The sequence below is a fragment of the Neovison vison genome, chromosome 3 (assembly GCF_020171115.1).
Source record: "Neovison vison isolate M4711 chromosome 3, ASM_NN_V1, whole genome shotgun sequence".
In the NCBI taxonomy this organism is placed as follows: Eukaryota; Metazoa; Chordata; class Mammalia; order Carnivora; family Mustelidae; genus Neogale; species Neogale vison.
In genome coordinates this window covers 67,450,297-67,465,748 of record NC_058093.1, presented here as the reverse complement: position 1 = coordinate 67,465,748, position 15,452 = coordinate 67,450,297, and the positions used below count along the sequence as shown (strand labels likewise).

General features: G+C 54.4%; 1 protein-coding gene across 2 annotated transcripts in view; it reads right to left on the bottom strand.

The window, feature by feature from the left end:
• The window catches only part of GAD1 (glutamate decarboxylase 1), a 40,312-nt gene extending 27,283 nt beyond the window's left edge, over nt 1–13,029 (bottom strand). The window contains exons 1-5 of one of the 2 annotated variants that reach the window (XM_044242310.1): nt 12,906–13,029; nt 11,330–11,474; nt 7,973–8,035; nt 2,205–2,363; nt 628–870 (exon numbers count right to left, since the gene is read on the bottom strand). In XM_044242310.1, coding sequence (XP_044098245.1) covers nt 628–870; nt 2,205–2,363; nt 7,973–8,035; nt 11,330–11,411 — 547 coding nt within the window. In that variant the 5' untranslated portion in view covers nt 11,412–11,474; nt 12,906–13,029. Of the gene's footprint in view, nt 1–627; nt 871–2,204; nt 2,364–7,972; nt 8,036–11,329; nt 11,477–12,905 lie in introns of those variants that run through there. The other variant, XM_044242311.1, reaches the window with a different exon arrangement.
• Nucleotides 13,030–15,452: the final 2,423 nt, after the last annotated feature.

Here is a 15,452-nt window from a genome sequence, read left to right as displayed (position 1 = left end):
TGTGCAAGCCAAGGAATGACCTCAACCACCAGACACAGGGACAGGCAAGGACAGACCTTCCCCAAGAGTATTCAGAGACAGTATGGCCTGGAGCACCTAAATTTCAAATTTCCAGCCTCCAGAACCTTGAGAGAATACATTTCTGTTGTTTTGAGTCCCCTAGTGTGTGGTCATTTGGGGCAGCAGCCCTAAAAAACTAACATAGAAAGGGAAGGCACTGGGCCCAATCCTCCCCAGTGTTAGGGACAGGCAAGTGTAGAATTTATCAGAATGAAATGGGCATGAAACAGAGGAGAGAAAAGAAATAGGGGGCAGGTGATTCTGCTCTTTTCAGATTGTGAATAAATCCAAAGAATGAAAACTCTTTATACAGAACTTGACATAGCCTCAGGTGTTTGTATCTTTAAATGTATGTTTACACCAAAAAATGATGATGAGCTCTTGCCTAGGTAGGACCCTCCATCCCCGGGCACTGCCCAAGGTTGTTCTGTGGTCACTGAACTCACTGCTACCTTCCCTCACTGCCGTTCGAGTTTCACCTTCCTCACGGGTTTCCCCTAGTTTACCGGCAAGGATGTGATGGAGGGCAAGGCTCCTCCCACATGTCCCTCTGGCCCTCACCCTTACCTGTACGGACCCCATACTTCAGGGTGTCTCTGCAGTCAACCAAGATCTGCTCCAGGGACTCGGGGTGGTCCGACAGCTCCAAGTTGAAGCCCTCCATGCCTTCCAGCAGCTGGTGTGGGTGATGGAAGTCCAGCACCTTGGTGGAGCGGTCGAATGTCTTACGGACATAGTTGAGGAGTATGTCTACCACTTCCAGTAGGAACTGCACAGTTTGCTCCTCCCCGTTCTTAGCCGGAAGCAGATCTGAGTGGGGCGGGGTGGGGGAGGAGCCAACAAGTGGTTATCGCTGGGCTCCTGTCTAGGTTTCCTCAGCCCAGAAATCCCAAATACCAGGCATGGTATCTCTACGGACCTAATTTACTCCAGGTTATGTATACACATGGGTAATGTGACATACCATCTCCCCAGAAAAATACACACATGCCGGCACACAGAGGTTTTGCATACACTTTCTGAAGATTGACAGACTTTCTGGTAGTTAGGCTGCTCATAGATGGAGAGCTTTGAGAAGCCATGAGCGGCCAGTCACAGCTGTTGTCCACTTCAGAATGACTGGGCACCTGTCAGGAGCGTGATGGAGGCCTCTGCCCTGCGACCAGGTGTGTCTCACTACATCTGATTCATGCACTGGCCTTCTGGTTGACCATTATAATACACTTGATTGTTGATGGTAGAGGCTGAGATCCCCCTTGCAGAGTGGTCCTCTGTAGTGTCCTTAGAAAAGAAGAGCTCAAAGGTGGGCCTCAGAAAGGTGGGAGAGGGAACTCCCACATCTCTCTCTCTCTCTCTCGACCTCATCCTTTGGGCTTGGGCACTGGGATGTCCAGGGGTGATTTTGGGTACCAGCCTCTGGTAGACATAGTCAGGTTGGGTTAACCTGGGAGGAGAACCAGAGGGGGCATGACAGACGTTTTCGGCCCTAACTCAAGAGCAGATTGGCTTTACATGATGCTCTGTGTAGCTTCCCTGGATTATCTCTGAGGATTAATGAAGTCTGACTGACTGTTTGGACCTGGCCTATAGGGAGTTAATGGAAGGGGGCAAAAAGGGATTTATTTTCAAGCTGTTCAGGAGAGATGAGGAAAGAAAGCTCTCCTCAGATCAGAGTTGTGGGGGCAGCAGTAATAATGAAAGATCTCCAAAAGGAAAACGAGTTTCAGAACAACACTTGGTCATTGGGCCCAGGCACACAGCTTCCCCCAGAGTGATTTTGTCATTGTTGCTGACCTTGGAAGATAAATGCTATTATAGGAATCACTGGATTTTCCTTATATGTGAGATTCTTTCGGATTCTGAGAGTCTACGAAACCATATTTGTCCCTACAAGTGTCCTGAGTTGACTGTTTTTACCTACTGCCCTCATCCAGCTTCCAAAATGATGAAGTCCTGGGCCATATGGAAGAAAGGAGGATATTATATTTAAATACTAGAAAAACCGTTTCATGACAGTTCAGAAGGAGTCGTGATAGTTTTGGTCAAAGAAGTAAATTTCAGGAAAAAGTCAAGAAACCTACTGGATAGTACTGGACAGGACAGGGGAAGGTTGGGGGGTGGGGAGAGTAGGAGGTGGGGACTACCTCGAGCAAACAGGTTGGAGAAGTCGGTCTCCGTGCGCCGGAAACGGCCATCCCTGTCACTGTTTTCACAGGAAAGCAGGTTCTTGGAGGACTGCCTCTCCTTGAAGGCGCTCACAAGCCGGCTCTTCTCTTCCAGGCTATTGGTCCTTTGCAAGAAGCCTAGAGCACAAGAAGCTAGGTCAGAAAGAATGCACTGAATTCCCAGCCTCGGAGGGTCAGCTGCCAGCCCAGGTCCACTGTTCAAGCAGCGTTCTTGCTTCCTGAGAAGAAGCTGAGTGTCTGCATTTTATACATAAGGGCTTTGGCACTGCTGGCCTTCAGGCGGGGAAGGGGCAGTGCCAAGTGTCATCAGTGGCACAGACCCAGTCATGCAAGAGAGAAAAACAGAAAGCAAAGCCCATTCCCCTCTCTGACCATGACTCTGAACTCAGAATTAAGTCAATTGGACAGCTTCCACTCCAGTAACCAGCTCCAGGATGGGGCTTTAAGGGGAAGGACACAATTGGAGAGGATGCTGCTGGCACTGGGTTTATGGGCTGTGCAGCCGGAGGAAGGAGGGGGCAAGGACCAGCAGAGGGAGGACCAGCACTGGAGGTTAGGGAAGATACTTTCCTCGGGTACCAGGTAACACTCATGGGGTTGAATATAAGTGTGATTTTTCTGACCCATGCCTGAAGTGAAGTTGTCTCCATACCACCCCCCTCTCCTTGAATAAAGGTATTGGGGAAAGAGACAAGGAAGCGTACAACCTCATGTGTGATGACATTTCATCCTGGAAATACTTACTGAGCACCTAGGGTGGAAAAGCACTTTGCTAAACATCTAGGACAGGGGACAGATGAAGATAAATGAGACAGATCTTCTACCCTCCAGGAACTTAACAGTTTGGCAGATGGGAACCATTGTTGTAACAAAGCCAGAAAGCCTCCCAGAACCCTACAGAACTGAACTTGGAGCCCAGGGCAGGATACAAAGCACCTCACCTCTGCCCCTCAGAAGGAGTAGAAATCTCTGCTGCCTGAGGTGAGCAACACAAACACCACTGGTGGCAAATGGAGAAGCAGGTTGAGGCAAAAAAGCTGGAGACTCTGCCAATGAGGAGCACACTCCTTCCCCTAGTACCTACACCCATTCCATCTGGGGCTCAGGACCTGCTGACCCAGTCCTTCCCTCAGCATCTCTTCCAATTATGCCTCAAGCTTAGCCCAAAATGCAACACACTGAAAAGAAGAAGAAAGTTCTAAGCTTCTTAGTGACCCCAAAGCTGTCTTTGTAGATACCAAGATCCTTGGGGAGTCATGCACATCACAAGACAGGCTTGGAGGAAAGTCCCAGGAGGTTCAAGGAGAGGCAAGTTAATCTGGGGAATTCAGCTTTACTTCCCCAGGACTGCAATTCAGCGGCAAGGGGTGGAGGAAGGAGGGATGCAGGGGAAGGCTGCAGTGATTGGACTCCTCCCACGCACAGGAGCAGGGTCTATTTTTGGAAGGAAGAAAGGTAGAGGCACCAGGCCTTTCATTGTTCCAAGCGCCTTGTAAACTTATCGCTGAAGCCCCCAAGGACAGCGGGAGGGGGTAAGACACTGTAATAGAGTCTACACTTGGCGGTAAAGGTGGGGGCTTGTATCCTGGTCCTCACCTTTCCCCCTGCTTTCTGAATTCCCCATACAAAGCCCAGAGTCCCAAACCAGGAGCCAGCCCTCATTTGCCAGAAGTGTGTAGGAGCACTTGGCTCCTGAACTCCAGGACTGCTCCCCGGCACCTGGAACACTGAGCTATGGAATTTGCCAGGCTGAAAAGACCAAATCCATGGGGCCTAATGGAGGTGGGGTCCTGCCCACTGAACTCCTACTCTTCAGGTGTCTGACCTCTGGTTGGCTCTGTCTCATTCCTTGGGAAGGCCTTGAGTCTCTAGCGTGAAACCCCTTAGAATGCCTTCCTGGGCAGCGGCAGGACCTATGACCTATGACCTGACTTTGGATATTAGCTTCCAGTCTGACACAGGTAGTCCCAGAGCTGTCCTGATAGGATTGAGAGATAACAATTATGACCCAACTTTAAATCTGCATCTCATCCCTGGACCACACTGTTTGGGGTGCACTAGGAATCTGTATTTCCTATAAATCCTATATTTACCTTTTGAAAAGCATACTTACGTTGCATTATAAATTGTGTTCAAAACCATTAATTTGCTAATATGAACACTTAATGCATATTATCAGAATAACCATATCTTGGAAGGTATTTGTTTTCTAAAATATCAGACCCCTCAAGAAAAGGTAAATGACCAAGTTCTCTCCAGGCTCTGAGAGGCTCTGGAAAGAAACATATGCTTCTCCAAGGGTGACCAGGTGGTGGATGACATTGAAGTCCGTGCTTTGAACAACTTCCCTGGCTAGCCAGGGGTCCTGGAAGCTCAGGTCTCTGAGACTGAAGCAGACTGTATTTTCTCCTGCTCTGCATGCCACCTGTGAGGACCTAGTTTCAACAACGAGTGACTGGTAACCCAGCATATGTTGAGCATAACTCAACATTCCCAAGAGGCAAAAGGAAAAGCAGAGGGAAGCCAAAGCTGCACCTGACTTTGGTCAGCTTGTCACACCCCAGCTAGCTTTAAGGGGAGAACAGGAGGCAAACCCTGTCATGACTGCTCCTCTGGGCAGACGGGAGATCCTGAGGCTGGTTCCTCACCCCTGCTCCCAAACTCAAAGGCCTGGGGTCCCACTGAATGGGTAGGAGTGTAGGGAACTCGGGAACACTTCTCTTGAGCAGGTCTATGAGCTGTGCGTGGCAGAGGGGCACATGGCCAAGGGGGGAGATTGGGGCTGAAGCTCATCACCCCTGCTCTTGCTCAGCAAGAAGTAGAATGGAATTGCATCTTCTTAGAGGAAGGAACTCTTTTTTCTGATTTTTATGTGCTGAAAATACCTTGCCAGACCTTCCCCATACCCACCCCAACTTCTTATTTCAAGAGAAGCCAGAAATACAGAATATTTGAAGTCTTTCTCTGTTTGAAAGTTATACCGCAACTGACACATCATTAAACACACACACACACACACACACACACACGCACATACACACTGCATGGGCTAAATAAAACAGCTCATAGGCTGTGGCTGGCAGCCAGTTTGGGACCTCTGCATATGTAAGTGATGGAGGACCAAGGATACACTGGGAAGTTAGCAGAACCCAGGGCCCCTGCATTTCCTTCTATTTGTCATGCACCATGCTTGTAGCTACCCCACTCTACCTCTTGGCAAACCCTGGGTTTCTTCTACCTGATTATTTTCCCAGGGTATTCTGCCTCCCAAGCAAAGAGTACCACTGGTGAGAACCAGAGCCTTCTTTGCAGCTTTCTTCCCTGGCTTCCAGAAAAGGGAGGTAGGAGAGGGGCTGGGAATTGAATCGTGGCAAGGTACTGAAGGTGTTTATGGGGGTCACCCAGGGCAATGGATTTGGAGGCGAGAAGAAGACAATTAATTCCATTGCTGTCTTAATGCGAAAGCTCAAACCAACCTGGAGAGTGTGTAGAAGGCATCATCCAGGCTCCTGAATGTCTGGGATGAAGGGAGTTGGGATGTCCTTGTGTGGAGGTGAGGGGCTGCCGGGTGGATTCAGGTCTAATCCAAAGACTGCACTTTGGAAAGCCAGAGTTCCCCCAAGGTCCAGGGTGGAAAGTAAATCCGCATGGTGTTTTTTGTTACCTTTCAGAATCGAGCCTAATATGAAGCTTCCGAACCTGTGGCCCCCAAATCTTGCATTTTAGTGGAAGGCAACTTCCCCCTCAACAGATTACCAGCCCTTCCTCTCTGGTCAAACGGGTCGAAGTTTTCCTGAAACCCCTGAAATTGGGGTGGGGGTGGGGAGGAGGTGTTTACGAACAGGGAAGAAACTCTGAGGATGGCAGCCCCCAGATGTTCAAGAGCTCCCCCTCATAATAAATTAATGCAAACTCGGGGACCCCTATTTCCAGACCCAATGAAGCTCTACTCTTTCTTGCCCGTTTACCCTGTGGGGGCACTTAGGGCGTGTTTTCGGAGGGGGCAGTACATCTTTTCTTCCCCTAACTTGGAAGGGGGCCTCGGGGGACACGGCCCACGGCACTAGGCGGGGCCCAGGGAGTGCGGGGCAGACGAAGGTTGCCCGCCAGGCAGGCCCAGCACCGCGGGGAAGGCAGCCCTCACCCCAAGTCTCCCCCACCCCGCTGGCGACCGCGGCGGGCGCCTTGGGCTCGCTCAGTTCTGCTTGCCCGCCCGCATGACAATGACGGCTGCAGAAGCCGAGCGCCGTGGCCGCCGAAGGGACCGGGCGCGGAACGGGCCATTAAGCCGGGAATGGCGGCTGGGGGAGGGGGCTATTTATAGAACAAAGCTCCGCCGCCGCCAGCTGCGGGCAAACGCCGCTGCAGCCCCGGCCTAGCCCCGAGGGCCTCGTGTGCCGGGGAAAGGGCCAAACCCGGGGCCACCCCGCGGCCGGGCTGGGCTCTCCCCGGGGGATGGCTGCGTCGAGGAGCTGAGCAGCGATTCCTCACCGTGGATCAAGGGGACAGAGCCCTAGAAGCGTACCGAGGGCGCCTCGCGGCAAAGCGGGGAAGGGAGGCTGGTTCCCAGGAGACGCTAAATCTCCCCTGTCCGCTCCGGCCCCGGCCGCCGCCTTCCTCGAGTCCCCGGACGCAGAGAAGCTGGAGGAGCAGGACCGGGAACGCGGAGCGGCCGGCTAGCGCCTGGGCGCTCGGGGCGGGGGCAAGGGAGCCCCGCGCCCGCTCGGCCGCTATCTCCCGCGAGCAGCCGCTGACGGATGGCTCTTTAATAAGCCCCTCGTTAATCTTCCCCCGCCCCTCCACCCCCTGCCCGGGGACGTCCGTATTTTCTGGCCCGATAAGGCTAGAGATTTTAGACGGTGAAATGTAGCAAGGAAAGCCAGTGCTCATTGTTCAGCCGGAGTCACTCAGCTGTGTCCCTTCGAACAAATCTCCTTTTTTGCTTTAAAAAAAATGACATCCCTTGGGCGTTTTCATTTCAGACCCTCGCGTCTCCGGAGGACGGTTCTTTTCCCTCTCCAGCTCCCAGATCTATTTGTCTTCCTCTCCGCTGCAAATCGTGCCCGACACCCCCTTCCTCCTCTGGCGGCCCCACGCCCCCGCCTGCCCCCTTTTCCTTCCTCCTCCTTCAAGGGCAAGCTCGGCAAACCCTCTGGCCCGCGCGCCGCACCTCCCCCAGGCAGGCCACTGTGGGCTGCAGGCAAAGAATGAAAGAAGGAAATCTGAATCCGTTATGACATCTCGGGGCACATTCTCGAGCTGGGGAGGCCACGTACGCTGGCGGGTAGGGTGAAGGCGACGAACCAGCCCGCGCCTCAGGCGGAACCCACGCCTTAGGCCTGCTCTCCAGGAAAACCAGACCAGCGCTGGTCTTAACCGGACCTTCCCAACGCAGGTAGAGCGCACGCTTAGGCTCGGCCCCGAAGCCGGCAAGAAGAGCGGGGCTGCCGCGCGGGGGCGCTATGCTCGCGCTCTCGCGCCTAGACTGGGGAAACCCCGCAGTCTCCTGGTAGTCCCGGACTCCAGCGGAAAATGTACCCCCCAGCCGGGTCAAGGGAAGGTTAAGACTTGTAAAGGGTCGTCTCTCCAGTCGTCGGGGCTGTAGGTACTTTAGAAAGCCAAACCCAAGGGCCGGGATCTCCTTCCTCTGGCACTCCACTGTCCCAAACCCTCAAAGCCCCAGAGCTGCGCCGCCCTGCTGGACCCCAGCGGGCCCTTCCACTCACCGCAGATCTTGAGCCCCAGCTTTCTGGTGCATCCATGGGCCACGCCGCACCAGGTGTCATATGCTGGAAAGCAAAAGAGGTGCTATCAGTGAGGTTCGGAGCGTGGGAGACCCGGTTGAGGGCAAAGGTAATCTGGGGAGGAGAAGGCAGGTCTTTCGCCAGTGCTCCTCGAGAAAAACTCTTCCTAAAAGGAGCAAGAAGCCAGATGCGTGGGCCGACCGGCAGATTAGTGCCCTTCGAGTGCCCATGACACTGCCTTCCTGCTCCCACTTTGAGGTATAGAATGGTGTCTCTGAAAGGCCAAGCACTCACGCGGTCCCCAGGCCTCCAAGCAACCCCGGCGGGGGAGCTGGAGAAGCGAGATCCTAGTGGACCAAGTACCAAAGACTTACCGGGCCAGGCCGCTCGTGTTACCCAGCACCCATCCGCCCGCCCCGTCCCCTGATCTCTGCTCTGCAGCCTCGAAGGGCGACCACAGCAGCCCGGAAAGGGAACACAGAGGCATCTGGGACCAAAACGTCTCATAATTTCTTGGCGGGTCTCCAGCCGAGTGGCAGCTTAAAATAAACTGGCATGAAATGGGGTCGCGGAAGAGTTCAGGAATTAATTGGGTGAAAAATAGTATTTGACTAGATGATCGGGCTCGCATGGCTGCTCTTCAGTCGGACCCAGAGCTGGGAAACAATAGTGCGCCTCCGGTCCTCATCCGGGATCCCCTCTTCCCAACCTGCCCCTCATTAACCCTCCCCTCGGACGTCTCGGGTCCGGAGCTGGCGAAGGCAAAGGGAATCAGTAGCCTTTCCTCCGGGTCCGAATGGCAGACCTAGGAGCCGTTGTGTTTTCCTTCTTTACCAGACTGTTCGCGGACTCCTCGGGGTCTATCCTGCCCTCGGGATTCGGCTTGCAGGAAGGATCACGGGGGTGTCTGTGGGGCCCGCGCGCGCTGGTGCTGTGGGACCAGCGTGAAATTCCCTTCGTATCTCTCAAAGCAAGGCGCTTCCAATCCCTCCCATCCCCCACGCCGCCCGGGTCCGAGCTTTCAGCTCCGCGCGACTGTTGGCGGCGATAAGGAGAGTGACATCCATTAAACTCGAGGCACAACAGAGCCCCAGCGGGGAGAAGAAATAGACCGACGTTAGCGAGACAGCGTGTCACAGATGGAGTTCCTGCCACAGACAGGAAATCGGTGCGAAAGCAAAACCCTTGTAATAATAACTGGCGGGTAAAGAGTTATTTCCACTCAATAAAGTGCTTTCGCCTTAAACGCCATCTCAGCTAATCCACAGAGCAACCCTATGAAACAAGAAGAGTGTTCACCTAAGACTCATTTTACAAATAAAACAGAGAGATTCAGAGAGGTTACGCGATCTTTCCAAGGTTACTCAGCCGGGGCATTGGGGTTTAGACCCAATGCACCGTCTTTCAGAGTTGAGGGTTACAATAGGGCAGGGAGAAGGGGTTGCTGGAGCTAAAGGCTAATTAAGATTGTGCGGATTGATCAAGGCCACCGCCCAGGAGACCTTGAAGGGTGAGAAAGCGGAGCCCGCTGGGCGGGCGAGGGTGTGTCTGCAAGGGAGGACAAGAGCGGTAAAAAGCCCGGCATGCGCTTACAGGTTGGAGTCCCCAACCTACAGCTGGGCTGCTGGGGCAGACGGCGGCGTTCTCGGGACGGGTGCTGCACGCTCTTCCCAGGCAGGGTCCTCAACCTCTGCCTCGGTGCCCTCCGTGCGCGCCAGGCCATGTGCGAACTCAGGTCAGCGTCTCCACTGGTTCTCAGAACATAGGTTAGGCGTCTGTGCTCTACCGCCCGCTGCGGTGGGGAGGTAAGGTTAACCTGGGTGGGGTGGTATGGGGGCAGGACTCTGAGGTGGGTGAACACAGCGGTCGCTCTGCCCTCTCGGGGCAAAAAGGGGGCGGGTAATGTCGGGAGGTCTGGAAAAGAAATCCATCAAGGCCAGAGCAACAGACAAAGGCGGGCAGGCCTCGCGTTCCTCCCGGCCTGATTAGGCCACCTCAGCAGCCAGTGCCCGGCTCGCGTGCCACCAGAGCTGGCTGCTCTCCCGAGCCCTTCTTTGTTGTGTGGGTAATTGTAGCTCGCCTGGGGGGCGGGGAGAGGGAGCTGCAAAGGGAACTGTACGCAACCTCAGGATTTAAGACAAGGCCTCCGGGACAGGGGATCCAGTGGCAGCGCCAAGGAGAGGGGACTCGTGGGATGACATTCTCCCATCTTCGTTGATGGGAACAATTGACATTTTCTCAAGCCCACAGAAAGTGCCATAAAAGCATAGCAATAAGCCCTTCTAACCACACTGCCATTCCTAAGCCCCTCTTATACAGAAAATCTGGGGCTGTTACTACTGGAGCTGATAGATTGAGGGGAGGGGACTCATTTCAATCCAAGTTGGAAAAAAAAGAAAAATAATTCCTTCATTGCCAGGCTTCTACAGGAAGGGTAGGAAATAAATCTTGAATTAAAGACAGGTTCTGGAAATGGGCTGAAGAGCACACTGAGCTAGAGGTGGGGAAGCATAGAGCCCTCTTCCCTCCTTTTATCTGGTTCCCCTTTTCTTCTCTTTTGCCGACCTGTCAATTGCTGACAGATCTCCTACCCTGGAGAAAAGAGAAGAGTGCTCTCTCCTCCCGCCGGCGAAGCTTCTTGTCGCTTCCTGGCTCCCAACCTCTCTCCACTCAGGTTGCTGCCCGCTCCTTTTTCTTTCTTTTCTTTTTTCTTTTTCTTTTTGTCTGAGATGTAATTAATTGTCTGAAATGTCGAGGCTCGGTCTCAAACCGTTTTATGCACCTTTCTCGCCCCTGGCTTCTCCCTCAATCGTCAATAGCTCGACGCAAATTTGGAGCAATTAGGGACCCCGAGTTTTCTAAAAGCTGCAATTAACGTCGCAATTTCCGCTGATTATAGACTTGGAGCACAGCTCAGGGGTAAAGGAGGGGGTCAGAGCTCGGCTCAACGAGAGCAAGAGACAGAAAACTCTCTATTCCCGCCGAGACTACAGTCTCCTCACACCGCCCTCTGCCCTGACCCCTGTCGTCCCACAAGCCAAAGAAATCACACACAACAAAAACAACACTCTCCCTTCTCGTCCCTCCCCCGAAGCGAAGCCCCCAAGGATCGCCGCTGCTCGAACCTTGTGTGGCTCCCACTTTCCAGCGCCCCAGAATCGCCTGGCATTTCTGTCAGTCAAACGACCTCTGGCCGAGACCCAGGTCAGGGCCCCATTTCTTTCCAGCCTCCATCGTCTCCGCGCTCCCCCTTCCCTTTTCACCAGCGCAGGCTCCTCACGTCCCAGCGCCCCCATCTTCCCCGCAGTCCATTTGATAGGAAACTGGGGCAGAACCTACTTGTAGGGCGCAGGTTGGTAGTATTGGGGTCCGCTCCCGCATTCGAGGAGGTTGCGGACGAAGAAGGGGTCGAAGACGCCATCAGCTTGGTTGTCCCGGGGCCTCTGCTGTCCGGGGTCCTCGGCGAGTCGGGCGCAGGAACAGGCTGCAAAGAGAAGCGAGAGCAGTGCGGGGAGAGCTTCCGGGGTCCCGCGCGGGAGGAGACAGAGCGGTCGCGGGCACCGACGCTCCCCTCAGAAGTCTGGGCTTGGGACAGAGAGGCGGGAGGAAGGGCACCTAACAAGCTGAGTCGGGGTGCGCCGAGGGGAGGAGGAGACGTGCGCGCGAGCTCTGGGATTCCGGCGCGGGGAACGTAGCCCGGGGCTGCTCTCCAGTCTGGCGGCCGAGCGGGGTGACCTGGAGTGCAGCGCAGAGACTAGGGGAGCCCAAGGCCGGTTCAGGACGCAGGGGTGCGGGGGATAGGGCTAGCAGGGCAAGGGAGGCTCAGTGCGCGATTTTCCAGCCGAGCCACGACAAGCCCCATTGGGCTCTCAGCAGCCGGAGGGCGGGCAGGCGGGGGGAGTGCGCACGGGGCGGGCACGTCTGGTTCGGTGTCTGGTTCCCGTTGTTGTGTCTGGCTAATTCCCTGGAAAGAAGGAGGCTAACTGCTCCGAGGACCGGGGACTTTGGTGAGACAAGGTGAGAGGAAAAAAGCGTCCATATCTTTACGTTCTCTCTCGGATTTGGTCGGGGAAGAACCACAGTCACCTTGCACTCTAGACATCCAGAAAGCAGCGGGTCGGAACCTTGTCTCCCTCTTGTCCCACCCTGTTTTGAGCTGTCTGGAAGCCTAGGGCGAGTCTCAGTCCGGGTTTGTGTTCCCTCTCCACCCAACTCTCTGAGGTCCCAGATTTTTCGCTGTACAAAGCCGAAGAGGTTGAGTGAGGCAAGAAAGGGAAACATTATTGGGGGAAACGAACTTGGCCTCTGCTCTCGGAAGGCGGCAGACTAGGATCGGTGCGCGACGCCGCTGTACTGCGCTCGGCGCTGGAGCGATGGCTGCCGAAGGCCCCAGGACAGAGGTGCCGGCCAATCTAGGTAGATCTAAGACCCCGCAGAGTAGCACCTGCTTGCCACCACCTTCACAAGCACCCTGGGATCCGACACCTAACCCTGCACGCGCGCTTCTGCTGTAACGCGGGCCACGGTAGACCGCAGCTTCTGGGGAAGTAACAGGTTACTGCTCGGAGTCGCGCCGTTGGCTTCTGCTGTTCAGGAGCCCTCTGGTGAGACAGGCGCTCTTAGTCGGGAAGGGATGGGGAAAATCGCTCGCAACTTCAGCGCGGGTGTCAGCCTCTGGGCATCCCCAGGCGTGAATTTCGCTGGTGGGGGTAGGATGGCGGCGAGGTCGGGGGTCGCTGCGCCGCGCACCAAGGGAGAGACGGGAGTCGGGCAGATGGGACGCGTTCTGTTAGGGAGGGTAGATGGCGGTCGCTGGGAGTGGGGCTTGGCCAAGAAACCGCGGGTGAAGAGGAGGATCCAGCTGAACAGCTGAAGCCGGGCACTGGGAAGTCCAGGCGGCCGCGCGATTACCCACCTGGGCTAGGCAACAGCAATCCGGGCGCTCCTGCCGCTCCTCTGCGCAGCGCGCAGAGATCCGCTCGGCCCCGGCCCTGCCACAGGCGTAATCTTCCCGGCGTCACCTCCAGCTGCCGCCCGGCCCTCGCCAGCACCGTCCCGCACGCGAGAGCGGGGAGGAGAAGAGAGCGGTGGGGAGAGGCAGCTGGTAGGCTTCGGGGGAGGCGGGGGCGGAGTGGGGAGGCGGGGACCGCTCCGCGGGGGAATCACGAGGCCGTTTCTCGCGGGGGCAGCTCGTCGGCAGAGCGGTGGGGCTCCTTTGCAGGTGCCTGATAGCCTCTGGAGCTTTAAAGGGCGATTATAAATCCAGATCACGCTTTGGGGCCCGGAAAAAAAGGGGGGGCCCTATGAGTAATCCAGAACGTACTCAACGTGCTCTTTTTTTTTTTAATAGAGGGTGCAGATAAGACGAGGGAAAAGATAATTCCTATGAGGAGTTCTGCCTCGTTGACTGCTTCTTCTTCATCTCCCTCCACCTTCCCCTCCCCCTCCCATATCTTCGAGAAGACTAGAACAGTGGCTTTGCCTCAATTCCTTTCCTTGCGATTCCCCCAAATCTACCACCCCGCTACTCTTTCCCGAGTAAAATCGAGCTCTGGCGTTGTGTCCTCTCTGGCTCTCTGCTGAGCCAGGATTGTTGTAAAAGTGAGGGAGGCCGAGAGGAGGGGGCACGGAGGAGACCTCATCTCCTTTCACGTCAGTTTCTTCATCCAGCTCAGAGCCTCCCCAAAGTACTTCACTTGAGTACCGCTACCCACTGCCGCCCGCAGAGAAAAGGTCCCGTTTCCCGCCCACTATGCACTCCCTGCTAGCTTTGGTCCCCTAGGTAATGGGGGAAGAAGTCCTCCTGATTGATCACAGCTGAAGGTTAATAATACGCACGAGTGCTGCTCCAAACCAACGGGAAACCCGAGCACAGAGGCGGCCCCAGGGGGCGGGGGGGGGAGGGTGGGCAGCGGACCGTCCTTTCCTGCCCTGCCTTCTCTCCTCGCTCTCCCGACGATTTTGCTCTTTTAAGGATTCTCCCTTTGCGTTATTTAATCATATTTAATGAATTGCCCCTCACAATAAGAAGGCGTTCACCGGAAAATTTCCACCAGGGGGCGCCAGGCACCCAGAGACAGCGAGGCCCTGTGCGGGCGGGGTCTTCTCTCCCCGCCGGAGCTAGCACCTGGAAGGGCTGTCTGGACTCTTACTCTCCCGCCTCTTCAAGCCATCCCTTAGCCAGCCTCCTCGCTAATGCTCTCCTCTTTCCTCTACCTCTGTTTCTTTTTCTTTAGGGCAAAAAAAAAAAAAAAAAAAAAAAAAAAAGTTGATCTTTGTGGGTGCTGGGTGATAACGTGTAACCAGTGATTTTTCCCCCTGTTGTGATGCAGCAGGCAGGGGTTATTTATGCACACGTCTGCGGCCTTGCTGGTCCAACCGAAGCCCAGCCCTTCTTTCTGAATGTCTTATCTCCTTTCACCACGACTGAGGGGATGCAGAAAATCTTACTAATAACAGAAAATTCCCTAATAAGATCGAAGATTCCTCCCCAAGAAAATACAGTCCCATTAGGAGGAGGACTCGCGCTCTGAGGTTCGAAATAACCGCGTTGCCCTTGATCCTAAGGAAAATACTGTCGTCTTCTCTCCACCTCACAATAAAAGCTCGGGCACTTTTTAAGGACACAAAAACATCCTGAATGGCCGGGCAGGTAGTCGCAGCAGCTCTGGGCGCCGGAGCTCCAGGCTGGGCAAGGTGGGCGTGCCCACTCCACGAGAAGGAAAGATCCCTTCAAAACCTTGCACCGCTAGGCTTGAAATGTGCGGTTTACTCCGACATAAGGCTCAGAATTCCACCCACGCCCCCTCCTCAAGCCTCCTTAAATGAGATGGTTGCACCAATCAGAGAGCCCAGTGCCCGTGCTAAATCATGGAAGACGCAGGGAGCAAGGAGACTGACGGGAGGAGGCAACAAATCTCGATGCCCCTCAGGGTCCGTTGTTCCAGAAAGATGCCTGCTCGCTGTGTCTTCAACCCTCTCCCGAGACCTGAGATTCCCCGGAAAGAAAGATTCGTTTACTTTCACCTGTGGCTTGAGACTGAGAAATTTCCAGCCACTCCCTCTTCTGACTCCAGTGTCCAAAATGTTCACCCCAAGGTTTTAGCCGAGAAAATGATCCCGTTGGTAAAAGAAATCTACAAAAAGCAGGTATTACAAATGAAAGTTGAGTCTGTCCAGCTGCGAGAACATCCCTCCCTTTCTCTATGGAGGGGGAGGGAGTGAAGTCTCGTCCTTAATTTAAAAATGTTTAACTAAATATTAGAAATTAGGTAATTAAATGAATATTTATTAATCACTTATTATGTGACAGGCTCTGTTCTCAGAGAGTTTTACACTGTTCCAGCAAGTTATATTATCTCTGCACCAGTGGAGTTAACATTCCAGTTAGAGAAAGTAACAGACTTGGGGTCTTACGGTTTTGGTTTAATCTCCAATTCTCTCCCATTCCAATCTAGACTCT